Source organism: Oncorhynchus masou, chromosome 9, assembly GCF_036934945.1.
Source record: "Oncorhynchus masou masou isolate Uvic2021 chromosome 9, UVic_Omas_1.1, whole genome shotgun sequence".
NCBI classification, from domain to species: domain Eukaryota; kingdom Metazoa; phylum Chordata; class Actinopteri; order Salmoniformes; family Salmonidae; genus Oncorhynchus; species Oncorhynchus masou.
In genome coordinates this window covers 41,142,855-41,168,695 of record NC_088220.1, presented here as the reverse complement: position 1 = coordinate 41,168,695, position 25,841 = coordinate 41,142,855, and the positions used below count along the sequence as shown (strand labels likewise).

Here is a 25,841-nt window from a genome sequence, read left to right as displayed (position 1 = left end):
AAGGTCCTCGGCTAGCTGTGACATTTGAAACTGGTGGATTGTAAAAAAATACCAGTGTGTTTGTCAGAAAATAACAAAAAGAGACCACACTGACTGGTTCCCAGCCCCCCAAAGGCCTCTAGGCACAACATTCTGCCTGTCTCAATGTCATCTCAGTAATAGGGAACTGAGATTCACGGATCTCTATTGCTATTTTGCCATGTCTGAATAACTGTGCTGTCTGAAATAATCAATAGCGTTTTCACCACCATTACTTCTTTTATGAGAAAGATAAAGGCAGTCATTCAAAACGATAAACTACAGTATAAATGACCTGGCTGGGACAGAGTCAAAATGTCCAAATCGAAACCAGGAAGTTGGGAAAAATAATTTCCTTACAAATATCTCTAAAACTTACTGTTAACTGTAATAAATTAAGTTTTAATGTTGTGAACATTTTTACAATTATTTCCCACTCATTTCTCTTACACGTCTATGGTTAAAAATGTAATAATTACAACTTCATTTTAGTCATCCAGGTTTGTTACAGCTGCAATATGTAACTTTTTGGGCGACCCGACTAAATGCACATAGAAATATGAGTTATAAATCTGTCATTCTCATTGTAAGCAAGTCAAAGAAGGGCTATCTGTGCTATTTCCATGCTTAGCATTCTTAAGTTTAGTTTTTGCATCTTTTACTTTCAGTTTTGTACACCAGCTTCAAACAGCTAAAAAACTACATTTTTGGTTATTGTGAAGATACAGTATTTCACAGTGGTTAACATGGTGCAATGATTCTCTGCACTGCTTGTTTCATCACACACACTGAAATTAGACAACTATTTCTAATTTTAGAAACCAGGAAATGGCGGAGCGATTTCTGCCTTTTGCACCTTGAAATGTTTTAATAGCAAAAAAAAGGGCGGTGTTATTCTGTGTGATGTGCCAGCCCTAATTAACTGTCTGCTCTACAAAGCCAGCGAACCTGATATCCCATCTTTACATGTGACCTACATCCACCATGACACAGGAGGCCGACAGCCTGCTCTCTGCTTGTCACCCCGCAGAGCTGAGCTGGGCTACACCCAACAGCCAACACAGTGACGAACACAGGGACATAATAGGGATTCACAATGGAACTGCTAGGCTTTGTTGTCACTGTCACTATTTCTATTGCTACTACTGCTACTATACTGACTACAACTACTATGGAGGACAACTATAAGTACTGTCTTCTAAGACAGTACCTAGGTTCAAATATATGACTTTTAAGTAGCTATTTAAATGTATACTCTTATGTATGACAAAGTCTAACACTGTAGTAATACTACTGTGACTATTAGCCTACTCCTTTGACTAATATTAGATCATATTGATACATTGTTTGGAGTTTGGAGGATATTGGCACGGTTCGTCTCGAACAACACCCGTGCCAATATATCTTCCAAACACCGGCTTCTCGGCATTATCTCTTTTATTTAACGGGTTACCAACATATTCAAATAATGATTGGCATATTTTCATTAAAAAAGTTATTTTGATTAATTTATTCATACTATTTCTTCCTTCCACAAGATATAGTCCCCACACAAATCTAGGGTTCTATCGGTTCGGTTGCCAGAGACACGACCCAAGGCGTTCAGTCTTTTTATTCTGTATCTATGGATGCAACCCAGTCGTTCGTTCTAGCTAGCCAACTACGACTAACTTACAGTAGCGTCAAATAGTGCAGCCAGAATAACAACAGTAGCTTCATTGGCATTTGTTTAAGCTGTTTTTCTAGTGACATTTATTTGGATACATCCATAACAACGAGCTAATGAGGCGCGGTTTCACCTGGCATAGAAAATGTCATATCTCGTCAGGACACAATCACTTCAAATTGAAGTTGGAAAGAAGGCAAACTAGCTGCACTTCGCTTCCTTTTACCTTTTACATTTCTTTGTATATATCCATAAAAATTATGCCAGTTGATTCATGTTTTCGACTGGCTGAGAAACGCTGCTTATTTTCTCATCCCAACTCAAGACACATCCATTGCTATGGGATGGCCGGAGATCGAATTTGAATATTGAAATAATGTTGCAAATGTTATAGAGAGACAGCAAGGTTTATAAGAAACTCTGCTGTTGAAAACTAAATGTTAGTCTAAAAGAAATGTCAGATAATGTCTAGATGCTTTTTATAGTGGAGAAGTTTATAAAATTGTCTGGCTGAGCTGATGAGACAGTGGATTGCGCAGTCAGATGGAACAGAGTAAATAGGCATTTCAAAGTCAGAGCTTTAGCTGGTGGTAACTTGTGGAATAGACACCGGCTGGAATGCGGTTTTAACCAATCAGCATTCAGGATGAGAACCACCCGTTGTATCATTATTAGCAATCATCATCAGAACGATATCAATAATACATATATGAATATTGAACAAAACATATGAATATGGATACTATACCAAACTGTTGTTCACTATTAAATAGAGACAGGATAAAACACATGCTAACATTAGGGTGTGTTTTTTGTAGATCTGAGTGTGCAAAGTGTGTGATTTCTTCTCAGTGATAAAGATGCCTCTCCTCCCCCCTGCAGAGTTCAGCTCAGTGTGAAGTACCATTCAATGCTGCATCCCTTACTCAAGCTATGCACCCCTTAACACACCTCTCTCTCAGACACTCTCAAACACATAAACACACCAACACAGCCTCCCACCCATACACACAGACCCCTCCCCCCTCAACACACACACACGCACGTGCGCACGCACACACTCTCAAACTCTCTCTCTAGAAGTGACAGAAGAAGTGGCGTACCTTTGTTCATGTCAATCAGCTGCTTCTTCTTTTGCTGGCGCTCCTGCTTCTCGCGCTCTGCTTTCTCCTTGGCCAGTCTGGCTCTCTTGATCTTCTCCTCCATCTCCCTCTTCTTGTGGTTCTCTTTCACCGCCTCCTGGAGAGGGAAAGGGAAGACACACACAGGCATGAGGATCCAGGCACACACACGCACACACACACACACACACACACACACACACACACACACACACACACACACACACACACACACACACACACACACACACGCACACACACACACACACACAGGCAGTTAAAATTCAGTTCCTGACGCCACTATACTTCTCCAAAAGCTCAGTAATGGAGGATCCCGTCATCAAATGTATAGTTTCATAGGAAATGGAATAAACAATGCAATTGAAAAGCACAAATATATTTATTTCTTATGTGGCCATCTTTGCATCAACACAAATATTGAAAGGAGACATGCGATGGCACATTTCAATAATACATTATACATAATAAAGATAACCCTGCATCACACACAGTACAGTACAGTAACAGGATGCTGCAGTAAGACCAGACATTCTCTTTGGAAATATGTCAAAAACATCAATATTTATAGAATATCTTTGTTATTCCACATCAATTATTTGTGTTTTCATATAAAAGTTCACTGCATGTGAGTGTGTTGTGTTGAGACTCTCTATATAGTGCTTCAAGCTTGTCTTGTTTTTATGCCTGACTAAGGTCGATGACCTAAAAGTGTATTTTGCATCTAGAGTGTGCTGTGTATCGTCAGTCTTTTTAAGTCTTTACCTTACAAAGATGGCGGGGAACCATAACATAAGAGGGTGACACTATAGTGAACCAGTCTCCCAAGCAGGAGAGAGAGAGAGGAGAGAGACGACAGATATCACCCTCTGCCCTCTTCACTGGCTTAAATGTCACCGAGCTGTCAGGGAAGGAGCTTGAGGAGAAAACAGAGAAAACAGCAGGGGGCTCTCCGCTCGCACAACATGTTCTGACGCCAGGTGAAAGAGAGGGGGGAAGGAGACACTACCACGCAACCTTTGGAGCCCACAAAGGTTCTCTCACCCCGGGCCTGTGGCGCATGCATGACAGACCTCATCTTAGAGTGTGTGTGTGTGTATGTGTTCATGCGTCCATGTGTGTGTGCTTGTGTGTGTGACTGTGCGTGCATGTGCAACTGTGCATGTATCTGACTTTTCCGACATATGTGTATTTGAAAGTGTGTGTGCGTGTGTGTGTATATTTGTAAGTGTGCATATGTTGAACTATATTTGTTTTACTATACTATAAGTCCAAACTAGAATAGTAAACAAACACATTTTACCAACGGGGGACATTTTGTTAGTCCCCACAAGGTCAAATGCTATTTCTAGGGGGTTTAGGGTTAAGGTTAGAATTGGTGTGAAAGTTAGAATTAGGTTTAGGGTTAGGAACTAGGATTCGTTTTAGGGTTAGGGTAAAGAGCTAGGGTTAGGGTTAAGGTTCGGTTTTGGGGTTAGGGTAAGAGTCAGGATTAGAGGTTAGGGAAAATAGGACTTTGAATGGGACTGGATTGTGTTAGTTATACAAGACTGTGTGTGTGTTTGTGTGTGTGTGTGTGTATGTGTGTGTGTATCTTGGCACACCCTGCTCCTTCCTGCTCCCTCTTTCTCCTCCAAGGTCTGATATAATGAGTGTCGACAGTCAGACACCCCCCTCAAAATCCCCCCATGGTTTCCTGACGTGTGTCGTGTTGGCGGCTAAGACACAGGGATTACGGAGATCGTGTGGAAGGAGCAAGGAAACAAGCAGCTCATCATGCCAGTCAATAGTGAAGCCTCAGCTCCCAAGGACGAGAGCACTCATTGTCACTGTCTCCTTGTGAGATGACAAGGACAAAGGGAGAGAGAGAGAGGCCGAGAGAAAGCCACACACAGACAAAGATAGAGAGAGACATAGGGAGAAGGAATAATGCAGAGAGAGGGAGGGAGAGAGAGAGAGAAAGGGAGAGAGAGAGAGAGAGAGAAAGGGAGAGAGAGAGAAACAGAGAAACAGAGGAAAAGTGAAATAGATAAAGGAATATCATGCTCCACATGTCTAACGTTATTTAGACCTAGGAGCAGCATTCACATATTCACTCATTCCTTTGTGTGCCTGTGCATTGAATCGAGGATACTGGATTCACTGGTGATATAGATACCCATGGTGTGTGTAAACATGTTGACTGTGTGCACTTTACATAATTATCGAATACAGAGGGTAAGTGATGATGCATTGCCTCCCCTCCCTATTCAGTAATGAATCCACTATTGTGTTTTAGCACATTGTTGTAGAGCCCTACATCTGCAGTTGATCAAATCCATTGTCATCCTAGATCGATAAGACAATTCAATTCATTTGAGGAAGATATTATAAACCAGCTTCTAGTTGAGTGCTCGATTACATATAAAATGATTTGACCAAAAAAAAGACAAAAAAATTACTCTAAATAAACAAGCAATTCTGACCGTAAACACAATTACACAGCGTAATTGCTAGAACTGATCAAACATGCTCTACCCGCTAATTGCCATTGCAATAAATGTTTTTTTTTGTTTGTTTTTCCCCTTCTCTATATGCTGTTCCTTGCTTTGTGCCAATGGCAACATCTATGTATCCGTTTGATCTGTTTCCTTATTTGTCCTCTTGTAAGAAGACTTATGGGAGATAAACTGTACCCAAGGGAAGATTTTTCCAGTGTAATCTTCAGAGCAGGATTCCAACTTTGACATGATTGAGAGTTTAGGGCAATGACACACAGGTTGCTTTCAAGGATAAGGACAACATACAAGACCTCTGATAATAATACACAGTTGAAGTCGGAAGTATTCGAACACATTGGCCAGATATATTTAAACTCAGTTTTTCGCAATTCCTGACATTTAATCCCAGTAAAAATTCCCTGTTTTAGGTCAGTTAGGATCACCACTTTATTTTAAGAATGTGAAATAATAGTAGAGACAATTATTTATTTCAGCTTTTATTTCTTTCATCACATTTACAGTGTGTCAATAGTTTACATACACTCAATTAGTATTTGGTAGCATTGCCTTTAAATTGTTCTACTTGGGTCAAACGTTTTGGGTCGCCTTCCATAAGCTTCCCAGAATAAGTTGGGTGAATTTTGGCCCATTCCTCCTGACAGAGCTGGTGCAACTGAGTCAGGTTTGTAAGCCTCCTTGCTCGCACACACTTTTTATGTTCTACCCACACATTTTCTATAGGATTGAGGTCAGGGCTTTGTGATGGCCACTCCAATACCTTGACTTTGTTGTCCTTAAGCCATTTTGTCACAACTTTGGAAGTGTGCTTGGGGTCATTGTCCATTTGGAACCAAGCTTTATCTTCCTGACTGATGTCTTGAGATGTTGCTTCAATATATCCACATAATTTTCCCACCTCATGATGTCATCTATTTTGTGAAGTGCACCAGTCCCTCCTGCAGCAAAGCACCCCCACAATGTGATGCTGCTACCCCCGTGCTTCACAGTTGGGATGGTGTTCTTTGGCTTGCAAGCCACCACCCCCTTTTTCCTCCAAACATAATGATGGGCATTATGTTTCATCAGACCAGAGGACATTTCTCCAAAAGTACGATCTTTGTCCCCATGTGCAGTTGCAAACCGTAGTCTGGCTTTTTTATGGAGTTTTTGGGGCAGTGGCTTCTTCCTTGCAGAGTGGCCTTTCAGGTTATGTCAATATCGGACTTGTTTTACTGTGAATATAGATATTTTGTACCTGTTTCCTCCAGCTTCTTCACAAGGTCCTTTGCTGTTGTTCTGAGATTCATTTACACTTTTCGCACCATAGTACGTTCATCTCTAGGAGACAGAGCGCGTCTCCTTCCTGAGCGGTATGATGGCTGCGTGGTCCCATGGTGTTTATACTTGCATACTATTGCTTGTACAGATGAACGTGGTACCTTCAGGCGTTTGGAAATTGCAAGGATTGCAAGGATGAACCAGACTTGTGAAGGTTATTTTTCTGATGTCTTCCCTGATTTCTTTTGATTTTCCCATGATGTCAAGCAAAAGGTATGGCTTGAAATACATCCACATGTACACCTCCAATAGACTCAAATGATGTCAATTATCTTATCAGAAGCTTCTAAAGCCATGGCATCATTTTCTGGAATTTTCCAAGATGTTTAAAGGCACAGTCAACTTAGTATGTAAACTTATGACCCACTGGAATTGTGATACAGTGAATTATAAGTGAAATAATATGTCTGTAAACAATTGTTGGAAGTATTACTTGTGTCATGCACAAAGTAGAAGTCCTAACTGACTTGCCAAAACTATAGTTTGTTAACAAGAAATTTGGGGAGTGCTTGAAAAACTAGTTTTAAAGACCCCAACCTAAGTGTACGTAAACCTCCGACTTCAACTGTACAACTCAGACATAACATGAATTCTAGATATTACCTTTGACATAAGACCTATTTGCTGTTGATAAGATGGGAGATTCAAAAGGTTGGTTTTGAACTAATGCATGATTTTTTTTTCTCAGAATAATGGAGATTGTTATGTCAATGCTTTTCAGTTGAACATTCATAACAAACTACCTGTCTCCCTGCATCAAGCTTATCACCATGGTTACACAGCATATCCTTAAACTTATCGATTATACCCACAGCGATGTTCACTGACATTGAACATTTCTTGTTGACAACTAATGGCAGAATTTAAACAAGAAAACTTTGTTTCTTTTTTTGGTGTTATTGTCTGTGTGTTGAACGTCATCGGAAAATTAATGGCGAGACAGGAAAAGAGATAGTAAAGACTGAACACAGTAGGAAGTCTTCAGGTATTCAGCGGTGGTCACCAATCGATACGTTAAGGTAAATTAGAAAGGGGGATTGGGTTTCCAATTTAAATAATCCAAAAGTCATTACTAAAGCTGATTATGAGAGAGAAAAAAGCCTCACTTAAAACTATTTTGTTAATTGGAACAACTCTAGGTGGGGTATTTAAAAACCGAGCTGGAAGATGGAGGGATGGAGATAGAAAATGAAAGGAGATTAAAGGATGAGTGAACTGCGGATGTTACACAAAGTCACAGATGGGTGGTTTCTGCAGTTAAATAAAACAAACTAGCCATTACTGTACATAAACTACAGTGGCTATCACGTAAACCGTGATGTACAATATATTCTAAATTGTTGAAATTAGACTCTCACTATCCAAAAGATAATTACCAAGCTACAGGTAACTGTGAAAAATAGAGGAAACACTTAAGTACATGAGGGTTACCAATTGTATTGAAAGCGGGTCATTCCACACAGGTCTGGTTCCTGAGATAATTAAGCAAAAAAACCTTCCTTCGTGCTTAGGGTCATGTATTAAAATGCCCAGTTGCCTATTATTTTGGCTACCATGTCTAGATACCTCAGTGACAAAGGAGCATAGGGGGGTTTACAGTGCATTCAGAAAGTATTCAGACCCCTTCACTTTTTGCACATTTTGTTACGTTACAGCCTGATTCTAAAATTGATTAACATTTTTTTAACACTTTTTTTTTCACTCAACAATCTACACACAATACCCCATAATGACAAAGCAAAAACAGGTTTTTAGAAATGTTTGCAAATATATTTAAAAAAAAAACCTGAAATATCACATTTACAGAAGTATTCAGACCCTTTACGCAGTACTTTGTTGAAGTATATTTGGCATTGATTACAGCCTTGAATCTTCTTGGGTATGACGCTACAAGCTTGGCACAACAGTATTTGGAGAGTTTCTCCCATTCATCTCTGCAGATCGTCAAGCTCTGTCAGGTTGGATGGGGAGTGTTGCTGCACAGCTATTTTCAGGTCTCTCCATAGATGTTCGATCAGGTTCAAGTCCGGGGTCTGGCTAGTGTCCTGACGTGTCTACCATTAATGTGATGACGACTATTCATTGAATAATTACCTCCGACGTTTAAACATTATCCGATTACATTAATTAAGTAACAATTAACTCATTAGGAATCTAGGGCACCATGGGAAAAGTTTGTTTAACTTCTTGGATATAGGGGGCGCTATTTTAATTTTTGGATGAAAAACGTTCCCGTTTTAAAAATATATTTTGTCACGAAAGGATGCTGGACTATGCATATAATTGACAGCTTTGGAAAGAAAACACTCTGACGTTTCCAAAACTGCAAAGATATTGTCTATGAGTGCCACAGAACTGATGTTACAGAAAAAAAACAGAAAGAAATCCAATCAGGAAGTGCCGCATTTTTTGAAACAGCCTCATGCCAATGACTCCTTATATGGCTGTGAAAGGGCCACGAATGAGCTTAGGCTTTTTGTCGCTTCCCCAAGGTGTCGACAGCATTGTGACGTATTTGTAAGCATATCATTGGAAGATTGACCATAAGAGACTACATCTACCAGGTGGTCGCTTGGTGTCCTCCGTCGCAATTATTGCGTAATCTCCAGCTGCAGTATTTTTCCGTTTGCTTCTGATGAGAAGCCAACGGCCACCACTGATAGATTATCGAAAAACACCTTGAGGATTGATTCTAAACAACGTTTGCCATGTTTCTGTCGATATTATGGAGCTAATTTGGAAAAAAGTTTGGCGTTGTAAGTGACTGCATTTTCCGGTCTTTTTCTTAACCAAACGTGATGAACAAAACAGAGCTATTTCGTCTACACAAATAATCTTTTGGGAAAAATGAACATTTGCTATCTAACTAAGAGTCTCGTCATTGAAACATCCAAAGTTCTTCAAAGGTAAATGATTTTATTTGAATGCATTTCTTGTTTTTGTGAAAATGTTGCCTGCTGAATGCTAGGCTAGGCTATCAATACTCCTACACAAATGCTTGTGTAGCTTCGGTTGAAAAGCATATTTTGAAAATCTGAGATGACAGTGTTGTTAACAAAAGGCTAAGCTTGTGATTGAATATATTTATTTCATTTCATTTGCGATTTTCATGAATAGGAAACGTTGCGTTTTGGTAATGAGCTTGAGGCTATGATTACGCTCCCGGATACGGGATTGCTCGTCGCTGGAGGTTAATGAGTTTCCTGAATTAACTCAATAATTTATCAGAATATATCGTTATCATCCCAGCCATCAATTTATAATTTCCTCATATAAGTCTCATTATGAACATCATTGACCTCGTAAATCTGCACGAACCCTAGCCTAAACGTGATGATTCAGCGATACATACATTGTCTTAATCATTTATTTACTGACTAAATAATCACACAGAAATACATAAAACACACACACGTTGTAGGTTATTGATTACTAACATAATGCAATGAAAAGTCCTTAGTGGACTAACCCGAAATGATGGCTTGTTACAAAATGGAAAGGGAGCGGCATGTAATGAGAGGGAGAGACAAAGAGAGTGGGCTGGTACATACATGTGGAAGCTATGCTCAAGAGAATGAATACTTTACACATGTACGACCGCTCATTCAGAAAAGAAATGCAACACGTGTGTTTGTCTTCGTCATCTCTTTGTTGAAATCACCAGGTCCGTCTATGGGGAGTAGTTCGATAGAAGTCTCTGATTTGTCCACCAGAGGACACAATGTCCTTTGTAGTTGTAGTTTCTTTGTTCTGGAGTGTTTGTTAGAATGTATACATCAGAGATGTATCACACAGTGGTGATAGGGAAATATTATTATTTTCTCGTCTTCGGTCGGGTTTCCTAAACTATTTAACATGTACAGCTGCAGACTGTTAATGTGTCGTCTTTATCTTCTTCACTCATCGAGAGTTTCAGAGGGTCTTAGCATTTTCTGGTTTGGTAGTTTTAAATCATTTGTCAGCCATGTAGCCACTGCTCCACGCTGTCTGGTCAGTTTAATTTAAATTGCAACCATTTCAACGTGTGGACTGCGTCCTCACGTTCTCTGGTCTAGTATGTTAATTCTTCAGCGAGTCCTTTAAGTACTCGCCTTGGAGGATGGTTCCATCATGTTGACACAATGTCTGTGCTCACATGGGCGTGGTTACTGACTTGGCAAAAGATTCTCTGAAAATTAATTATCTCATTTAGAAGGCTAAAGTCACATTGCTATCTTTTCACAAATAGTTTCATATTTAATCATCTAAGTATTACAACATTTAAATGCAAACCTGGCAACTCGGACGTGTCTACTTTCAGAGTGACAGGTATTGTGTTATACCATCCGTAATGACGTCAAAAATTGCTAAATGATATGACATGATTATTGTTTGGATCCCCAAAAATAATTTCCCACATTCTTTATGTTAGAAATATTGTTTCATTATTCACTTTGGATGTTGGAGTTCTGGCAAAGTCTCATTTTGATTCCAACCAAGGAGAGAGTCATGCCACAGGGCCACTCAAGGACATTCAGAGACTTGTCCTGAAGCCACTCCTGCATTGTCTTGGCTGTGTGCTTAGGGTAGTTGTCCTGTTGGAAGGTGAACCTTCACCCCATTATGAGGTCCTGAGTGCTCTGAAACAGGTTTTCATCAAGGATCTCTATGTACTTTGCTCCGTTCATCCTTCCCTCGATCCTGACTAATCTCATAGTCCTTGCCGCTGAAAAACAGGCCAAAGAGTTCAATATTGGTTTCATCTGACCAGAGAATCTTGTTTCTCATGGTCTGAGAGTCCTTTAGATGCCTTTTGGCAAACTCCAAGTGGGCTGTCATGTGCCTTTTACTGAGGAGTGGCTTCGTCTGGCCACTCTACCATTAAGGTCTGATTGGTGGAGTACTGTAGAGATGGTTGTCCTTCTGGAAGGTTCTCCCATCTATACAGAGGAACTCTGGAGCTCTGTCAGAGTGACCATTCGGTTCATGGTCACCTCCCTGACCAAGGACCTTCTCTTCCAACTGCTCAGTTTGGCCTCGACGGCCAGCTCTAAGTCTTGGTTGTTCCAAATTTCTTCCATTTAAGAATGATGGAGGCCACTGTGTTCTTGGAGACCTTCAATGCTGCAGACATTTTTTGGTACCCTTCCTCAGATATGTGCCTCGACACAATCCTGTTTCAATTTCGAGTCTCATAGCAAAGGGTCTGAATAGTTATGTAAGTAAAGTATTTATGTTTTTTTATTTTTCTATTTACATTTTCATTATGGGGTATTGTGTGTAGATTGAGTACTTAAAAAAATCAATTTCAGAAGAAAGCTGGAACGTAACACAATTCTGAAAAAGTGAAGGGGTCTGAATACTTTCTGAATGCACTGTATATGGTGTGTGTGAGTGTGTGTGTGTCAGTCACCAGATCTCAACCCAATTGAACATGGGAGATAAGAGATACTATAAATAGAAGTGCACTATACAGTATATGGAATAAGGTGCTATTTGGGATGCAAAACACAATATCTTCAATATGGAGTCATAGCAGGAGCAGAATACCTTTTACTAGGACTTAATAAGGTCACAGGCTGTGGTAACACTGAGGCCTCCACTCTGTACTCTACCCTCTGTTGTGGAGAGCTTGAGCTTTCTGAGCCATTTCCTGAACATTCCAAATCTCATGCATACACTATACTGAACATGGGGCACTACACTGAAAACTGTGAAATCGAAGCATGCCTAAATATCTGATATTGAGATATTGAGTTTTAATTCGTACCAACATTATTGGCAGATACATTAGTTATTTAAAAACATTTTAAAGGCTTAATACAAAAAGTAAAATTGATCTGATTTCACTATACTTTACCTTAATCGTCTTATTAAGAAAAATATCCTGAAATAAGATACATTAAGATAGATTTCACGTTTTGCAGTGTAGGCTTTTCCCCTTTCAGGTTCTAATTCAATTCAATCATTTTCCTGACTTGTTTATTCCTCTTCCCTGACCCTATACACAGTCTAACCTAGTAGTATATCCGTTCCATCTAGTAGTACATTCGCAAGTTCTGCTCCTATACACATGAGCTGGCCCAGTCCAAGGAGTGTGTTTGATTCTCCATGCTAGCATAGTAAATATAATGTCCAATAGATTGCTTCACACGTAGTGGTATAGAATAGAATAGAGCTGCTTTAATTGCACTGTTCTGTTGCACCATTGATTTCACACACCCACACACACACCCACCCACACACACACACACACACACACACACACACACACACACACACACACACACACACACACACACACACACACACACACGCACACGCACACAGAAATAGATATTGTAGATATTGTAGATTTTGTATCTCATTTAAATGTGAACACTAACACTGTCACTGTAGCACAACATAACTTTGGGCAGCCTATGTGTTTATCCACCATCTGTTTCAGTATGTGCCAGCCTCTAATGGAATGGTGTCAGGAACTTATGGGGTACAAGTACACTAACTTGTTAGTCTTTGAGGTGCATTGTTATTATTTTTTCCTTACTGAGGAAATTACAATTCAGATTCAATGAAATCCGTTGATTAGTTAAGATTGATTATTCACAGTGTGAATATCAGTGACTTAATCATTGAGAGCCAGTATCCATAGCAATATGTTTGTGTGTCTGTGTACAGTACGTTTGTGTTAGAAGAGTGCAGCAGCTGTAGCAGCTGCGGAGGATGATGCAGCAGTCACAGGGGCGTGGCAGGAGAAGCATCATATTACCGGACCCATCATTATTATCATTATTAGCATACTTTTGAGATCGAGCCAATAGCCCTGAAAAGATGGGACACACACACCCACCCGGTCATGCACGCACGCACACAAACGCACACACACACAAACGCGCGCACACACACACACGCACACACACACACACACACACACACACACACACACACACACACACACACACACACACACACACACACACACACACACACACACACACACACACACACACACACACACACACACACACACACCTACCAGCCAACATAATTTGATCTCTAAGCTTATGCGATGATGCTTGCAACCCCACACCCATTAGTCTTGCTTTATTGGTCTTATTAGTAAGTCACTCAATTAATGACTAAGACTGTTAGCTCGTCCTCCATCTGCCCGGGCTTTGATAACTCATTAATGTAGAGATCCTCATCCTCCTCTCTGCCCCTGGTCAGGATTACACACACAGAGCCGACTGATTGCATTTCACTTCGACTCCATCCACTCCATATTCAAATATGGCCGTCTATATTAAAATAGCAAATTGTCAGGGCATTTCTATATATGTGGACTTTATGCACAACATTTTAAGATTTGTATTAGCTTCGCTGTCAGTAGAAAAGAACCCATAGCTAATGGATTATGTTATCTGTTGTAGTCAGCTCTATGAGGTCTATGTACTTAAATGCCTCATGACAGTCGGTGTTGCATTAAGCCAAGGCTTTTTAGTCAAAGCAATTTAGAGGAAAGTAGTATTCCAATTGAGTTCTTTATCGTCTGGGATGGCCCTGTGTGTAATGAATGCATTACATAGGCCAAACAACACTGTGTGATGCCGGCATATAAATGTTTAGCCTCAAATTACTCAAAGCCAATACATATGATGAACTGTAAAGAACCATACATTTACTGTGCATGTTGAATGGGTGTCAGAGTGAAATCAATTGGAAAATTAAATGAGGTCTCCGTCGTGAATATGAATTTCTTTAATGACCCCAACTGCCGACCAGTCACAATATCCATTTGCTGTATCACTATAGCTGTATCAGCATTATATACAGTATACCCTAAGTGCCTGTAGTTTAAGTGATGGGTGATGCAAGGACGTACCACTAGCATAGCCAAAGCATAAATACTCTCCCCAAGACAGATCCACAATAGCTGGCTAGGCTGCTACTGGCTAACCAAGCTTAGCATGGTGCAAAGGGGAAGGGCTGTTCAGCTAGAATCTATAGCTGCAAAGAAAACGGTTAAATTATTTCCGTTTTACATGGGGAAAAACAAACAACCAAAATGAAATATACATTGAACAACAAACATTCCTCGAAGTATCTGTCAACTGGGGCTCCCAACGAGTAAGGAAAACCAGATTAAATATTGGGAATATAGTTTCTATTCATCGAAGGATTGTTTACTTTATACACTAAGAACAACCCCACTCTCTATCCCAACCCTCACCTCAACCGCCCACTTCCCCAGGCCACTCCTACTCCTTGGCATTGAAGTCATAATCAGTAATAACTTATTCATAAAGACCTATTTGCTTGAGAGAAGAATGTACTTCTTAGCGGTCACCTCCTTTAGGAGGCCGTGCAACGGCAAATCCTTGGGGAGCGCCGTGTCGTACGCTGGTACACTTTGATCACCGGAATGAAAGTTCGTTTTAGATATGGGAAGGAGAGAGAAGAATCTCAGACAAGGAGACCTTGCCATTCACATTAATAGGTTTGGAAAACGTTGCACTTTCTGGACATCGTGTCATCATCCTGACACATTCAAAACAAATTGGGCACCGGAAGGAGAGGGAGAGATGGAGGAAGGAGAGATGGAGGAAGGAGAGGGAGAGATGGAGGAAGGAGAGGGAGAGATGGAGGAAGGAGAGGGAGAGATGGAGGAAGGAGAGATGGAGGAAGGAGAGGGATAGATGGAGGAAGGAGAGGGATAGATGGAGGAAGGAGAGGGAGAGATGGAGGAAGGAGGAGGGAGAGATGGAGGAAGGAGAGGGAGAGATGGAGGAAGGAGAGATGGAGGGAGGAGAGGGAGAGATGGAGGAAGGAGAGATGGAGGAAGGAGAGGGAGAGATGGAGGAAGGAGAGATGGAGGAAGGAGAGGGAGAGATGGAGGAAGGAGAGGGAGAGATGGAGGAAGGAGAGATGGAGGAAGGAGAGGGAGAGATGGAGGAAGGAGGAGGGAGAGATGGAGGAAGGAGAGGCAGAGATGGAGGAAGGAGAGGGAGAGATGGAGGAAGGAGAGGGAGAGATGGAGGAAGGAGGAGGGAGAGATGGAGGAAGGAGAGGGAGAGATGGAGGAAGGAGGAGGGAGAGATGGAGGAAGGAGAGGGAGAGATGGAGGAAGGAGAGGGAGAGATGGAGGAAGGAGGAGGGAGAGATGGAGGAAGGAGAGGGAGAGATGGAGGAAGGAGGAGGGAGAGATGGAGGAAGGAGGGAGAGATGGAGGAAGGAGGAGGAGAGATGGAGGAAGGAGAGGGAGAGATGGAGGAAGGAGAGGGAGAGGTGGAGGAAGGAGGAGGGAGTTAAATAAATGTTTCAAAGACTTCTACCCGGGATGTAGGGTCTCTGCTTTGTTCTCCACCGTTTGAGTTGGGACAAATGTCCCTAGTTTAAGACCAAAATGTCCCTGCAACTAACAACCCCCTCTTGAGCATTCTGTATATTTTCATGAGCGTGTTTTTCCGACATTTTATTTTCAGACTCACCTCACGTTCAGTCCAATTAATGTTATATTTGTGTTTTTTAATAAACTGGAAATGTGTTGCTGTTTGTATAATTGTCTCTGTACTATTTTCCTGGATATTCAGAGGTTTGTGTTGAAATACTGACGTCAACTGATCATGGTGTAGTTTCACCACCTTGATAATCTAAATATATCCAAAGCAATTTGTTTCTGTCAGTGGCGTGTATTCATGGACAAAGCATATTCTATTTGACAAGAGCGCATGTTCACTCAACAACCCTCAAGCCATCACAGTTTTTCTGATCTTGCAAACCTGGGCAGTTCCCTTAACCGACAAAAAAAAAACAACACATTACAGCAAGCCTGAAACTAAAGCTCTTGGGTCGAGTCCGGAAACAATGAGGCTCTCGAACCAGGCTGCAGTGATCAGTGTCCGGAGGCACAACAAACAGGTGAAGAAAAACAGAGACAGTCTGAAGAAGCTGGTCATCGCAGTAATGTACTTGGGACGGCAGGGGCAAAGCCTTCAGGGAGCATGACGAGTCAGCAACAATTTTGCGGTATTCGCGTCAATGCATTTGCAGTGTTCGACACTGCCATGGTGTCATCCTCATAGCAGCCAGGAGGATGACACCACAGACATGTCCTGCAAATGTCACTTGACAATCCTAGCACGCTATTTAAATGACAAATAAGGGTGTTATATGCTAGACATTCCTGGGGTTTTCAGTTGTGAGTGCAGAGAGAAATGCAGAGGCCATCACTGCTGTTGTAATGTAAACTATTGGCAAACACAACCAAGCAGCCAAACTCATTTGCCAGAATTACAACGGGGCAAGCTGCAAGAGAGGGCAGCGAGGTGGGGTTCAGGAGCTCTTGAAAAGCCGCTGTCAATATTTTATTTACCTTTATTTAACTAGGCAAGTCAGTTAAGAACAAATTCTTATTTTCAATGCCTAGGAACTGCCTGTTCAGGGGCAGGACGACAGATTTTGTACCTTGTCAGCTCAGGGATTTGAACTTACAACCTTTCGGTTGCTAGTCCAATGCTCTAACCACTAGGCTACGCTGCCGCCCTGTTATGCCCACAAAGTACATTTAGTTTTATGACAGGGGACAAGCAATAGTTGTTGTTTTTTTGCATCCATGGACAGTTTTCATAACTTTTTTACCCGGTCATGCAAAAAGAAAAGCATGCTTACTGAGGTTGACGATAACATTCAGGTACAGGGAGGTTGTGCCACTCCTTGGAACTTCAAAAGTAGAGCAGTGCATGCTGTGCACGAAGGCCAGAGATCATTGGACATGGTTTTTGATCAGATCAATATTGAGCCAGACTGGGATAAATATTAAATCTTCCAGAGCAGTGCTCTGAAACAGAAACTGAAGGAGTTCATGTTACAAGTACATCAGCTGAAAGGTAATTTTCCTATCTGAAAATGATTTAAAAAATGATTAAAACCTACATACACAATCGTTGTGGACAAGAGAGACAAAAACATTTAAATGGAAGAGGGTGTACTGTATGAACTTAAGTCCAGCGGAGGAGGCTACTGTATTACAGAGTCATTGACCCCTTTTCAGCATGAACGAGAGGAGGATGGTAATTCTTCTGCAAGTAGGGTAAATCAACATGTTTGTTTTCTCTTTTCTCTTGCGTGCACACGCACACACACACACACTGATTGATTGGACTGACTTGTTTTTGGTGTTTTAAAATTGCTAATGTCCTAGACTAGGTATATTGTTGATGTTGTCATGTCATACAGCGCCTGAGTGGTGCAAAGTCTAAGACACTGCATAGCAGTGCAAAGCTGTGATGCTACAAATGCTGGTTCAATACTCATGCCATCCTTGAAAGGGAGACCCATGAGATGACTGTAGGTTTTTGGTTTCTCTCCTTCTAAAAACAGAAATAAATCATTCTCATTAACAAACTGGCTTTATTTACAAATTAGTAACAATGTCTCACCCCATCATCTCCAAAATATTGTTATTTTTTAAATAAAGCGATTATCATTATTATTAAGTTAGAATTATACAAAAGCCCCTTGGATATTCTCACAGATATATTATATCTGGAGGACAATATACATTGGTCATGGCTCTCGAGTGGCGCACAATGGGATTGCCTTGCAGTTCTCCAGCTGTATCCACTGCAACACTTTTAGGGGCATTGCACTAATAATGGCGTTGACTTGGGAAACATTCCCGCTGTTCTAGCTGCTATCTGGACAAAATACTTGCCTAGATGGAGGTCAGGGGGAAAATTCTATCATCAAATGTATTTCTAAGTTAGGCTCTAAGTTAAGTATTGTTATTATTATTATTATTATTATTATTATTATGTATCACATCCAACCGTGATTGGGAGTCCTATATGCAGGCACACAATTGGCCAAGTGTTTCTCTCCCTCTAAAAACATAAATGTTTTTGCCTTTACAAATATTAGTTTGGCCTTTATTCAGATTACAATCGCTCACCTAATTCTTTTTAAAAACCTCCAAAATAACTTCAAATATCGTTATACAGTATCAAGTTGATGGCACAGTCAAATAGCCGGCACCTACATAAAGCTGAGTGACTCACTCATTCACGGCTTTGGATCAAAATAAATAAGCACCAACATTCTTTCTGGTAGTCTTTAATAAATAAATGTTTTGGTCAACCTGACCTGAACACCATGTACAGTTTTATAATATGGGCTATGAGCAGGACACATCTCAGTATTTTGATACTTTGTGGATGGGGCCTCCCCTGTGACGCAGCTGTCTAAGTCACCGTATCGCAATGCAAACTGTGTTGCTACAGATACCCGTGTTGGGAGACCCATGAGGCGGCTTTTGGTTTTAATTTAGAAACCTCCAATCCTCTATATGTAATTATTGGTGGAGAGTCACGTCATATTTTTCGATATATACTGTAGGACTATCATAAGTGACATGAGTCTCACTATTGTTGAGTAATGTGCTGTTAAAAGTGGTGTATGTCTTATTTATTTAAAGAGCATATTGAAGTTAGAAGCAATAGGATTTGAAGCATTAGCCTACAACTATTGTAGCACCGTTTCGCGCTGCTCTGAGACAAGCATGGGGACTGGTCTTGTTAAATAAATTAGATTTTGACTGAATCTCCGCTTGGGTATTGGTTAGACTAAAAATATGATATAGAAATGGTTTGCTCTTAGTGTAACCTTTATTTCACTAGGCAAGTCAGTTAATTATTATTTACAAGGACAGCCTACTCCTTCCTCCCCGTCAAGGAATTGAACCCTGGTCTCCCACGTGCCAGCACATGACACAGGGATTCTTTAGCTAAATAGCCCAGTACTGCGTAACCTACTCCCGACCGTCACGATGTACAGCGCAATTCCATCCAAACGGAAACCCAAAGGTTTTTCTGTTTTTCTTGGAATATAAACACAATAATATTAATAAAATATTAATCAAATTAACCAAACTCTAAAAGTAATTGGAAAGGTAGATACAAATTATTTGTGACATGAATTAATGTAAACAAGATGCTTTATTTACAGTAGTGATGGAAAACAGGTTTTCAAACAGGTTTTCAAACACTTGTAGCCTGATTATCAGGACAATACACTCTTTACAGCCCAGCTACTGTAGGTGTGAACATCCCCTTACCTGCAATGTATTCAATGGTTCAGAGTACTCCCCAATATCGTGGTATCCAATTGTTAGTAGTTACTGTCTTGTCTCATCGCTACAACTCCCGTACGGACTCGGAAGAGACAAAGGTCGAGAGCCATGTGTCCTCCGAAACACAACCCAACCAAGCCGCACTGATTCTTAAGCGGGCATTCAACCCGGAAGCCAGCCGCACCAATGTGTTGGAGGAAACACCGTACACCTAGCGACCTGGTCAGCGTGCACTGCACCCAGCCCGCCACAGGAGCCACTAAATATTTTCTATTGGGTTCAGGTCTGGAGACTGGCTAGGCCACTCCAGGACCTTGAGATGCTTCTTACGGAGCCACTCCTTAGTTGCCCTGGCTGTGTTTTTCGGGTCGTTGTCATGCTGGAAGACACAGCCATGACCCATCTTCAATGCTCTGAGGGAAGGAGGGTGTTGGCCAAGATCTTGCGATACACGGCCCCATCCATCATCCCCTCAATACGGTGCAGTCGTCCTGTTGTTTCCACCTCCGTGCTTCACGGTTGGGATGGTGTTCTTGGGGTTGTACTCATCCTTCTTCTTCCTCCAAACACGGCGAGTGGAGTTTAGACCAACAAGCTCTATTTTTGTCTCATCATACCACATGACCTTCTCCCATTACTCCTCTGGATCATCCAGGTGGTCATTGGCAAACATCAGACGGGCCTGGACATGCGCTGGCTTGAGCAGGGGGACCTTGCGTGCGCTGCAGGATTTTAATCCATGACGGCGTAGTGTGTTACTAATGGTTTTCTTTGAGACTGTGGTCCCTGCTCTCTTCAGGTCATTGACTAGGTCCCGTCGTGTAGTTTTGGACTGATCCTTCACCTTCCTCATGATCATTGATGCCCCACGAGGTGAGATCTTGCATGGAGCCCCAGACCAAGGGTGATTGACCATCATCTTGAACTTCTTCCATTTTCCAATAATTGCGCCAACAGTTGTTGGCTTCTCACCAAGCTGCTTGCCTATTGTCCTGTAGCCCATCCCAGCCTTGTGCAGGTCTTTAATTTTATCCCTGATGTCCTTACACAGCTATCTGGTCTTGCCCATTGTGGAGAGGTTGGAGTCTGTTTGATTGAGTGTGTGGACAGGTGTCTTTTATACAGGTAACAAGTTCAAACAGGTGCAGTAAATACAGGTAATGAGTGGAGAACGGGTGGACATCTTAAAGAAAAACAGGGCTATGAGAGCTGGAATTCTTACTGGTTGGTAGGTGATCAAATACTTATGTCATGCAATAAAATGCAAATGATTACTTACAAATCATACAATGTGATTTTTTGGAATTTGTTTTAGATTCCGTCTCTCACAGTTGAAGTGTACTCACTCAATTAAAGTGGAAAACCACACTACATGCTGATCCAACTGTGATGTAATATCCTTAAAACAAGTGAAAATGAGGCTCAGTAGTGTGTGTGGCCTCCACGTGCCTGTATGACCTCCCTACAACGCCTGGGCATGCTCCCGATGAGGTGGCGGATGGACTCCTGAGGGATCTCCTCCCAGACCTGGACAAAAGCATCTGCCAACTCCTGGACAGTCTGTGGTGCAACGTGGCATTGGTGGATGGAGCGAGACATGATGTCCCAGATGTGCTCAATTGGATTCAGGTCTGGGGAATGGGCGGGCCAGTCCATAGCATCAATGCCTTCCTCTTGCAGGAACTGCTGACACTCCAGCCACATGAGGTCTAGCATTGTCTTGCGTTAGGATGTACACAGGGCCAACCGCACTAGCATATGGTCTCACAAGGGGTCTGAGGATCTCATCTCGGTACCTAATGGCAGTCAGGCTACCTCTGGCGAGCACATGGAGGGCTGTGCGGCCCCCCAAAGAAATGCCACCCCACACCATGACTGACCCACCGCCAAACCGGTCATGCTGGAGGATGTTGCAGGCAGCAGAACGTTCTCCAAGGCGTCTCCAGACTCTGTCACGTCTGTCACGTGCTCAGTGTGAACCTGCATTCATCTGTGAAGAGCACAGGGTGCCAGAGGCGAATTTGCCAATCTTGGTGTTCTCTGGCAAATGCCAAACGTCCTGCACGGTGTTGGGCTGTAAGCACAACCCCCACCTGTGGACGTTGGGCCCTCATACCAACCTCATGGAGTCTGTTTCTGACCGTTTGAGCAGACACATGCACATTTGTGGCCTGCTGGAGGTAATTTTGCAGGGCTCTGGCAGTGCTCCTCCTGCTCTTCCTTGCACAAAGGCGAACGTAGCGGTCCTGCTGCTGGGTTGTTGCCCTCCTACGGCCTCTTCCACATCTCCTGATGTACTGGCCTGTCTCCTGGTAGCTCCTCCATGCTCTGGACACTACGCTGACAGACACAGCAAACCTTCTTGCCACAGCTCGCATTGATGTGCCATCCTGGATGAGCTGCACTTCCTGAGCCACTTGTGTGGGTTGTAGACTCCGTCTCATGCTACCACTAGAGGGAAAGCACCGCCAGCATTCAAAAGTGACCAAAACATCGGGCAGGAAGCATAGGAACTGAGAAGTTGTCTGTGGTCACCACCTGCAGAACCACTCATTTATTGGGGGTGTCTTGCTAATTGTCTATAATTTCCACCTGTTGTCTATTCCATTTGCACAACAGCATGTGCAATTTATTGTCAATCAGTGTTGCTTCCTAAGTGGACAGTTTGATTTCACAGAAGTGTGATTGACTTGGAGTTACATTGTGTTGTTTAAGAGCTCCCTTTATTTTTTTGAGCAGTATATATATGGTTTCCAGTTTACATATAGTCCAGTGAAGTACCTTGAGGGCCATCATGGTGTCTGCTTGAGGGGGTATATACACTGTTAAAAGCAAATTGCTATGAAATGATCCTTAGTCATTGTATTCAGTTCAATCCAAACACTACTAACTAGCTATTTGAAAATGGTGGGAGGTAATAGCTTAAATACAGCGGACTTATGTCGAAATAATGTTTACAATAACATATAATATTGCAGAGTAATACAACACATCATATGCTACGATATCATTCTTAGTCATTGTATTCCTTGAAATGGTGGGAGGTAAGCTAATAAGTCTAATACTTATATATATTTTTTTACAATGGAATACAATATACTAGAATAGAAAGAGTCACCCTCCACGGTTCCAAGCTCTTCAGAGTTTTAATAAGCACAGGCCTCAACAGACTTACCACACCCCTCTACCTGTGTAAGACTTGCTTGACTGTTTGACGCACTGAAGGCGGAGGCACTTTCATTTTCTTTCTGACAAGTACACTGGCACGCTAATGAAAGTACATTTTAAAGGGGATAAGAAGCTTCCAAAGTCTCTTTACTCAGTGTGGAATTTACACTCTTCCGTGATACATTATACATTCCGTTCTCAGGCTTAGGCTGTGTCCCAAATGGCACCCTATTCCCTACAAAGTTCTCACATTTTGACCATGGTCTTGGTCAAAAGTAGTGCACTATGTAGGAACTAGGGTGCTATTTGGGAAGTGCCTACAGTTTATGTACGGCTTAATCTGTCCTATAAACCCGCCCCTCCGTCGCCAGGCTCCCAGGTCTGTAAAGGTACATTTCTTTATCTGCTCTTAAGACGGTGCCAACTTTTAAATCTGAGACAGCTGCTCTTGCTCTTGGTTTAACACACCGAAAGTAAAATGGCATCAGCCATGGATTTCACTAATGGTTTGAGATAGATGTGTTCGTGAATTGAAAGTAGCTTTCCTTTCTAAAAAAATGTTTTCAGTTATCGTGTCCCCACTGCTGTTGGAATGGTTCACATTTGTGTTCTCTCACGAGGAATGGAGAAACATGTGTTTTTGTTACCTCATGAGTTTTGAAGTACACTCTAAGAAAAAAAAGTGCTATCGAGAACCTAAAAGGGTTCTTCGGCTGTCCCCGTAGAATTCCAAGTATAACCCTTTGGTTCCAGGTAGAACCCTTTTGGGTGCCATGTATAACCCTTTCCACAGGGGATTCTATATGGAACCCAAAAGGGTTCTACCTGGAGCCAAAAATTGTTATCCTATGGGGACAGCCGACGAACCCATTTGGAACTATATTTTCTAAGTGTACAGTAGAACTACACTTTACTAAAGTCAATGGACACTAACGTACCTCAGTATTTCTCATCCATGATTACTTCAACATAGCAATAATACAACAGGCAGAAATTACTTTTGGGTCGTTCCACGAAATGGATGCCTTTTGAATGTGCGAACTTCTAGGAAATTATCTTTAAAATATCTCTTCTTTCAACATTCAATTTCACAAATTATATATTTAGCCTACAGAAGAAACATTTTTTCCCCTCCCATCTCAAGCATTAAAATCCTATGAACTAAGAGCATTTTATCTGCATTTTTAGCACACCATCTGTAACTGCCTAACTATTATTTAAAAGCATGTTTGAGATAAATCCCACATTTTCTCATTGATCAAGTATAAACAAAGTCACCTATCAAACTGATAAAGTTACCATTGGGTCTTTAACAGGGTTGACAATAAAAGGGTTGAGGTTTTTGGTGAAGATCGGCCATTACTCCTCATGTGGTGAAGAGCATGGGACGACATGGCAAGGTTGATGTGTTGAGTTCAACCACCTCAGTCAAAGATGATAAAGCAATTATAAATAGACAAAAAAGTGTACTTTTTTTCTCTCTCCATGCTGTTCAGAAGACCCAAACGATGTCACCTGCTGTGAATAATTTAACTTGGTGGAATGGTTGATTATTTTAAATTGTTTTAAAATGAGGGACATACGTGAATGCATCCCGAATCAAATATAAATAATCATCTTCAGCCATGACTTTGTCAAAACAGCAAAATGACTAGGCCTTTACAATGCTGGTGAAACTTGGGATACATTTCAGGATTAAGTGTGTTGAAATCTTCCTAGAAGTGACACAGGGTTGGTGTAGGGACATGTCAAAATGATGCATTTTGGCACTTTAGCAAACCTTTATTCATATGATGTATTGAATTCTCCATGTGGTCTATATTAAAGTGCACTCCATTTAATATAACAAGCTAATAACATTCAATATTGGTGGATCATTTCCACTTCAAACTTCAAAGGGACGCAAACTCCACCCATTTTCGTGGAACGACCCCCCTCCTTTACTGATGACAAATTGAGAAAAAAACAACACTTCCGTGTGTTTGTATGTGTGTGTGTGTGTGTGTGTGTGTGTGTGTGTGTGTCATGACCGTACAGGTAAGATATATTTTCCATCTTTTCCAAAGAGAACAACTTGTATATGTGCTGTACTCACCACAAAGAGGGTGCGGAAGGAGGCCAGGTCACCGAAGAAGTCTTCGACGCTGAGGACGTGGGGGTCGAAGGCGTAGTAGCTGCCCAGGCTCTCGTATAGCTTCTGCATGTTCTTGTGCATGGTGGAAAGCTTCTCGTATTGCTCCCGCGAATGCTTGGAGAAGCCGTGAAGGGAGGTAAAGTCAAGGAAAGTAACATGTTTTTTTTTGTCAATAGTACTTGTCAAACAATTTGAAAAATCGATTCGAATACTTTAATTGTGCCTGATTGATCTTGCCTTGCTCAATAAACCAATAGAAAGGTCCCCAAACGTTAAACCCCACACATCTGGCACTCCAGGTGACTGGCACTCCAGGTGACTGGCACTCCAGACAGACTCATGGAAACGCTCAAAGTATGTGAACCCAGGTCAAGTACTGGGTACAACAACACAACAATTGTACTTCATAACACTTTGTCACCATGATGTGTGATGTCACACAACAATAAACAGTCATCATTAAGCAAATGGAGAAAACTATAACTTCGCATCATTCACTCGCTTGCAGGGGAAAGAATAGCGGCGCGAAAGCCAGTGCTTTCCAGACAGGAGAGGTCAGAGAACGTGTGTTGTCATACCAACAATAGAAAACCATCCCTGAGCTAGTTATCAAACCACCACCATTCACTCGTTTGTAAACCCACCCACACAAAAAATGCTAAAAGAAAACATTGCATTTCACACAGGGAGAGGTCAGAGAAACTATTGTGTGTGTTTCAATAACCTCTCCATCTCACTTTGGAGTCTTTGGCACCATGGGCTAATAGCATGCGGGCCAGGAGTAATAGGAATG

At 41.6% G+C, this 25,841-nt stretch overlaps 1 protein-coding gene across 8 annotated transcripts in view; it reads right to left on the bottom strand.

Moving 5' to 3' along the window:
• Window positions 1–25,841, bottom strand: part of LOC135545985 (protein diaphanous homolog 2-like) — a 626,286-nt gene that overhangs the window by 87,554 nt on the left and 512,891 nt on the right. For all 8 annotated transcript variants that reach the window (XM_064974017.1, XM_064974023.1, XM_064974020.1 and 5 more), the window contains 2 exons: window positions 25,010–25,175; window positions 2,788–2,923 (listed from right to left, as the gene is read on the bottom strand). In XM_064974017.1, the coding sequence (XP_064830089.1) occupies window positions 2,788–2,923; window positions 25,010–25,175 (302 nt within the window). The remainder of the gene's footprint in view (window positions 1–2,787; window positions 2,924–25,009; window positions 25,176–25,841) is intronic.